Source organism: Phoxinus phoxinus, assembly GCF_949152265.1.
Source record: "Phoxinus phoxinus genome assembly, chromosome: 9".
Classification (NCBI taxonomy): domain Eukaryota; kingdom Metazoa; phylum Chordata; class Actinopteri; order Cypriniformes; family Leuciscidae; genus Phoxinus; species Phoxinus phoxinus.
The window spans coordinates 20600561-20607839 of record NC_136884.1 but is presented as its reverse complement, the minus strand read 5'-3'; the positions used below and the strand labels follow the sequence as shown (position 1 = coordinate 20607839).

At 47.2% G+C, this 7279-nt stretch overlaps 1 protein-coding gene across 1 annotated transcript; it reads right to left on the bottom strand.

The window, feature by feature from the left end:
• Positions 1–665: 665 nt before the first annotated feature.
• LOC307004063 (uncharacterized protein) lies at positions 666–6786 on the bottom strand (the record flags this gene model as incomplete). Its single annotated transcript, XM_079623005.1, has 10 exons — positions 666–1332; positions 1409–1914; positions 2003–2475; positions 2843–3049; positions 3155–3962; positions 4050–4377; positions 4511–5168; positions 5721–5807; positions 5873–5938; positions 6162–6786. 10 exons carry the CDS (start codon positions 6784–6786, stop codon positions 666–668), a joined length of 4425 nt encoding a protein of 1474 aa, XP_079479131.1.
• Positions 6787–7279: the final 493 nt, after the last annotated feature.

Here is a 7279-nt window from a genome sequence, read left to right as displayed (position 1 = left end):
GCGACCATAGTGTGTGATCAACTGCGCCTGCGCCTTCATTTGGTTATCTATGTGACATATCATTGTATTGATTGATATTAATTGAGTATATTATTTTTAAAAAGCATATTACATGTTTATGGTTTAAATAAAACAAATTAAAATGTTTCTTCAATTATGTGTTTTTTGTGTGTGGGATTGATTGATATGATTTATCTGATTTATTTTAGGACACTTAAAATGTTTTATTAAAATGAATACACACAAATATTGAAATGACATTTCAAATGTAAAATGTTTTATTAAAATTAATACATACAAATATTGAAATAAGTACACACACACATATATATAAATATATGTACATACACACAATATATAGGACAGATTGCACATTCCAGTCCCAAGGCAATTCAAAGCAGCACAATGAATAAGAGTGTGAACAGTATTATTTACTAAAACTAAGTACAAAACATTAATAAACAACAATAAACAACTAACAATGTGGAAATAGAATAGAACATTCTGTAATATAAATGAAACAAACAAGTCATTACAGAAAGATGGGAAAAAAAGAAGGTAAAAGTATTTACATTTTAACATCAATTAGTTGCAGCTGAGGTAAGTATCAAGATTTATTTACATGTTTACATATTTACAGTCTAGTATTTACAAGATTATTATTATTATGGAGGTGGCTGTCCAGGTTTTTTCTGCTGGCGCTGTTCTACCAGCCACTCCTCTAAAGATTTGCCACCAGAGACACTGGGGCAAAACGTGGCACTGCCGAAGCGGCTGTGGCCGAACTCCTTAGTTTTGGGCTTGCCACAATTAGAGCATTTGTTATATGCCACTTCACGGACATATTTCCTTTTGTGGGCTCCACTGGCCTCCTCTTCTGCCCTGCGTCGCCTGTTCCTCTGAGTGAAGCGGGACACAGACACCGAGGCAGTGGGAGCAGGAGCCTCTGGCGCGTCAGGAAATACTGGAGTTGGAGCCAGGAGAGGAGCAGCTGAAGGGCCACCTGCACCTGCTGCCATGAGCGTGGGCACAGGGTTCAATAAAATAAACTGGGGCAGTGGCACAGGAAATGGGGGAGGAGTAGGAGCTGCTGGGGTAATGGGCCGCACAATTGTAGCGCTGGCAGGTCGTTTGCCCGGCCGTAGCTTAGGAGCCTGTCCCGCTCTGTTAGGAGGAAGGACAAACTCATGCCGGGCCCCTGATGTGGAGGGAGCCTCATCCAGCCTTTCCCGCGGAGCAGGAAGCTGTGAGCTGGCCACAGCGATGCGGTCTTCTGCAGCAAGGCCCTGGGTAAGGACAGTCACTTCCTGGGTGTTCTCCCTTCGATTAAACCTGCAATCAAAAAAATTATTAATTATAAATAACTGCTATCCCTTTCATTCAAATGTATATGTAAAACCATGCTTACCACTGAGTGAGAGTCCTCTGATTCAGCACAAACAGCTGAAGTGACGTGGCCTCCATCAGAGTGTGGCAGTTCAGCACCAGGTCTCGGATGTGGTGGTAATCGTTGAGCACCTTAGTCCAACGAGGAAGACGGACTCCATCTTTCTTAGTTGGGGACTTGTGCAGTGCACACAGTTTGATGCACATGGCCTCGACTAAGCGACTGGTGCTGGGCCACTGAGCCGGCCCCCCAGGATGACCGATCAGACACCTCTTCACACTCTCCACACCCGGTGTCACTCCTGTGTTTTTCGGAGCCTTGAAGCGTCCGTGGGTCAGTTTGGGCTGGTGTCTGGGCTGATAGTGGATCCTCCTCTTGTCCCCATCAGGAAGAGCAGTCCACAGACGGATGACCTCTGTGACCTGCTGCTCGTCCAGGTAGAGTGCCTGACGGAGGGACATCAGGTACTCAGCCAGATCCTGCACCTTATCCCAGCCCGCAATGCCATCGGGTCCAAGAACAGGAGCCTGTAGAAGTATTACAATAACAATACATAGCATGTTAAATGTCAGAGTGTAAAAGCAAATGGAAACTAATAATGAGCAGCTTACTTACAGGAGCCTGGTCTGCAACACTGGACCCAGTTGATGTTGCAGGAGCAGAGGCAGCACTTGGCTGGACAGAAGGCTGTGGAGGAGACTGCAGAGGAGGGTGAACAGGGCGCTGCAGAGGAGGGTGTAGAAGAGGCAGAGCAGGGCGCTGCTGAGGAAGCTGGGCAGACTGCAGAGGAGGCTGAGCAGGGCGCTGCAGTCCTTGGCTGGATGTGGGTGGCTGTAGTGAGGATGGTCCTGGTGCAGAGGGACAGGGGTTGAAGGCCTGGGGGAAGCTGCTGTGGACTGGGACAGTCTCAATGGGGTCATAGAGGACTGGCACTGTGAGGTCCTCAGGTTCCTCCTCAACGAAGCCTTCGTCCTGCACCACCTCATCATCCATCTGCTCCACCAGCCGATCCTCCTCTTCTGGGTTATCCATAACAGTCAGGGATTTCCCAGACTGACTGTACAGATACTCCATACCCAGCAGCTCCCCTGCAAAACAACACACATACAAAGCACATTCACATTATTATAACTGTAGTGGCTATTTGTCCATAACAAACTGAAACAAACAAACAATCAAACTTTTCAAAGTTTGATCGTTTGTAGGCTTGACGCAGTTTAACAGATAAAAAAATGAAAATAATAAACAATAAAATAATAAACATAAATGCAAAATAAAGCAAATTCACTTTAGGAAAAGAAAGCAAATAAATTAGGCTATAAAGGCTCAAATTAAGCCTAAATTAAACAACAATAGTTGAAGTATTTGAAATAAAATATAAAAATGTACACTCAAACACTCATACACCTGTATAATGTATAATCTTTTGTTTGAGTTAACATGAATAATTCTCACCTGTGTAAGCCCCTGGAGGCTGGTAGCGCTCATCCAGGGACATCTTCAACACTTTGCGGCTGAGCCGGTCCATTGCCTCCCTCTCAGCGCTGCTGTAGGTCCTCAGGTCAGTCTTTCCCCTTACTGCTTCATCCATCCGGTTCTGGTTCCAGCGCATCAGGCCTTCCAGGAGATAGGCCTGGAAATGCGCATCACTGGCACTAGTCCCTAGAGGTTAAATAAAGTCAAATATATATAATCTATGTATTCAGAACGGCAGAACAGGTTATAAAAGTTTTACGTTTTTAGCAGGTTATAAAAGTTATAACCTACCTGGGATGAAGCGATTTAAATGGAGGTGGAAAGACTCCAAGGAGGTGGAGCCACGAGCACAGCGATAGCAGCTGAGCTCCACACCACCCTTCTTCACTGTGTCTGTCTTCTGGTACAGAGGGAAGCCCTCTGGGTCCTGAATACAGGCAATGTGCCTCTGCTGGTCTATCCAGACCTGTTGGATGCGCTCGTGGTCCAGCAGTGGTACACCCAGAGTGTCCCTCCCCTTCTCACTGTCCATCTCTTCAATGAGTGCCTTGATCCTCCTGGTGGTCTCCTCCACTCCTCTGGTCCGCTTGCGACAGTGCAGCGCCAACTCCTTCCTGGTGATCAGCTTATCCAGGGCCTTCTCTGAGACTGGACCAGCTCCTCTGGCCTGTAGCTCCCCCTGTTTGGCCAACCGAAGAGCAGCGACATCATCTGGATCCAGCTCAAAGATGCACCTGGAAAGCCGAGTCATGAAGGTGCCGTAGAGCCGATGAGCCTCCGTGATGACACCTGCTGCAAAGCGCCGCATGAAGTGCCAAATGTCTAGGCGCACTTGGAGCTCATCCCACTCTGTGAACATGGCTCTGACCTGCGACTGTCCGTGTGCGAGTGGGCTGCAGCAGTCTCTGTCCACATACATGACGGCGGGCGGTGCCACTCCCGCCTCCCTGTACCTCTTCATGAGACCCGCCGCCATGGGCCACAGTCCATGCCCCTCTGCCGCTGTGAGCACTGACACCAACACCTGGCCGTGCTCATTGCCTACATTAGTGCACCAACCAGCAGTGTTGGCAGCAGCGCCGGCCAGTTTTTTGGTGACCTATGTAAAAAAAACAGTAGAATAAACAAATGTAAGAAAAATTTTAGATAATAACAATTATTATTATTCAAACTTGACTTTTTATACCTTTTTGGTGGAGTCCATCTTGAGGACAGAGCCAAAGACCGAGGTTATTTTGGCCTTGACCTCAGGTAGCCGCGAGAGGACGTCCCTGGCATACACAGACAACAGCCACTTGGGTTTGGGGATGGGTGGGAGGGGTGGGGGCGCAGAAAAGACTGCAGGCTCAATGATGGAGGAGTCTGTGAAGGGCTCACAGACAGTGAGGTACTCCAGCGTCCGCTGTGACCACGCTGAGGTGTGCTGCTCCTGCAGCTTTTTGTGAAGCTGCGTGACACTGTTGCCCTGGGTCCTCTCCCGCATCATTATGACTACACGGTAGTCACACGAGTACCTACAGACAGTCAAATAATTATGTTCAGTGCCACATCTTGCTATTTCAATGTTAATGTCAGTAAAGCAATGTATTTGATTTTATACAGTACAACAAATTACAGTGCATTGCTCTAAATATGAATGTGTTCTACCTGTATGTCAGAATGGCGGGGAATTTTCTGCGGTGTCCCATGTCGAGCTGTCCCAGGATGTCTTCAGACCAGGCTGGATACTTCTTCTTGCACCCTTTGCACTCCAGATACTCTGTTGCCATGTCATACCACCCGTCTATGTCCAGGACCTTGCGCACAGTGCGATAAAGGCCAGCAGCTGTCAGCTTGTGGTTATTGCAGGCTGGCTGGACACAGACAAGTGGAATGGACCACATCTTCAGCGGCATCCAGAGGAACAGAGGGCGGCAGAAGAAGATATCAGGAGAAGCAGGGGGCTGGGTGAAGACGGTCGGGGGCTGGGGAGGGTACCACCAGAAGTTGGGATGTGGCATCAGCTCAGGCTTCCCTGTTTTTGAGTTGGCCCTGAACAGAGTCTTTCTGATCCAGTCCTGCTGGAAAGATGGGAGTTGCTCGTTCCAGTGGACAGGAAGCTCTGCAGGCGAATGGGACACCTGGCCAGGGGTCCACAATGCTGGAGGAGCAGGGGTAGGAGCACGAGCCGGGGCACGAGCCGGGGCAGGAGAACGAGCCAGGGCAGGAGAACGAGCCAGGGAAGGAGCAGGAGCCGGGGCAGGAGCACGAGCCGGGGCAGGAGAACGAGCCAGGGCAGGAGCAGGGCCTCTCAAGGCCGCAGTGGCTGGAGCGTAAAAAGACACAACATAATTATCTTATTGTTTTAGACTTTCACTGCATGACTTTCTCAGCTCTGCTGGACAGCTACTGCGATTAAAAGGTTTAGTGCAAAGCATTTATGATTAGTAGACAGGCAACATGATGATGAAACGATGGAAGGAAGCAGTGAAAATCATCCTGTTTATCACCCAAGCACCATTAGGACAAATACAAGAAGAAAAATGAGATGGGATAAGCAAAATGTGAAGCAAAGCAGCCCAAACACTGTGAGTGCCTCTAACTACAACAGCCACTTATTCCAAGGGGAGTGGGGGACGTGTGAGATGACAAGAATGAGCTTTAGTCTGTGATTATGATAAAAAATGAAATAAAAACCTTTTACATACACCTTTAAATTCCCTTTTTGCTTTGAAGATGTTCACTCAAAGAGTGAATGTAGATTGACACCTGAGAAGTGCCATTCCTCTGTGTTGTAAAATAAAAGAATATGATATGTCATTTAAAAAATACTGTTGTCACAGAATTGTTTGTAAAATATTGTTTAAGATTTACATACCTTGAGGAAGTTGCTCCTCAGCTTGTGAAGCTACAGTTGCCATCTCCTCGTCATCTTCCTCCTCAAAAAAATCCCTAGCAGCAGAGTCTGTAAAATAACATAAAACACTAAGCACGTCACCAACACACTTGTATGCTTTAAGTGATACTCACCACATGTAAAGAGTCGTCTCCGGGCTGCGGACTCAGACGCAGGAGGGAAACGTGGTCCTGCAGCTGCTGTTGACAAAACACGTATTTTCGTTAGACATATATACTGCATAATATATAGGCTACTGTAATGATTTTAAAGCTGGCAAATCACTTACAGGGTTTGGCTGGAGACAAAATCTTGTGTGCCAGCTGTGAAGCAGATAAATGCTTCCCCCGCGCCAAAAGGGCCTTCACCTTGGTCACCAGCAGTGGCCTGTTCTGAGTGCCAGCAGGTGGAGGAGGAACATACATAGTGCCAGTGGGCACAGCAGCGTAGGGGCAGATGCAGCGGGCACAGTGGTGGTGGGCATGTGGGCTGGAGCCTGCCTCTTCAGCACGTATGCTTTGAAAAGGGCCATGTTGGTGTTGGGCCTGGCCTTTGCCTTCTTTAGGTAGGTGATGAGAGCCTGGGCCTCCTTGCTTGGGTCCTCATACACCTCCTTCATTGACCTACCCTTAAAATCACCAAACTCCACCATCAGACATCCAGAGTCTCCCGTCCTCTGGGCCTCCTGCAGCATGGCCTGTTTTTTCTGATACACCTCCACAGCCTCACCTACCTCCCTGATCTGCGAGGTGTATCTGAGGAACAGGTGTTTGTTTGCCGACAGTGGGTTGTTCCTCTCCTCCTCCCCCAAAATGCTGCTGACCAGATACACTGCATACCCCAGTGAGTTCTCCAGCAGCCACAGGAACTTCTGGCCCTGGTGTTTCCCAAACTGGATCTTGCAGTGAGCCAGAACCAGGAACTGGTCTCCAGGATTCCCTCCATTCTGCCTCACAAAGGCAGTGGCCTCAGCCAGGACCTCCTCCTTACACCTGGCCCTCCCTGCCACCGTGATCTCACTCCTATTGGCCTCCTCAGTTGGCCCCATGAGGAGTCGACCCTCAGAGGTTTTTCGAAAAACCGGGTATGCATACATAATCTGAAAGGACACAGGCATAAACAGAACATAGCTGTCATATTCCAACTGAAAGTATTGTGCTACACCATTTGTTTTTAATGTAATTGATTAATGAAATATATGTTTTATGAATTGATTTTACCAGCATTATTGTTATTATATACAACTGTAAATCACTTTGAATTGCCTAATGTACAAATTGTGCTCTACAAATAAACTTGTCTTGACTAGCCTTGCCTATATGACTGTAAATCATTTAATAATTGAAACACTGGATTTATAAAACCTTTCAGCATTCAATGAACTTACAATGGGCTTAATTCATTTGCAAATCATTCACTGCTGTCCTGGAGTCGCTAAGTAATTGTAGTAGCATTGATTCATATTAAAATACTGTACAATCTTATCATATTTAGCTATTACCCACAGTATCTTGACAGCATCAAGTAACACTTCTTGGTAC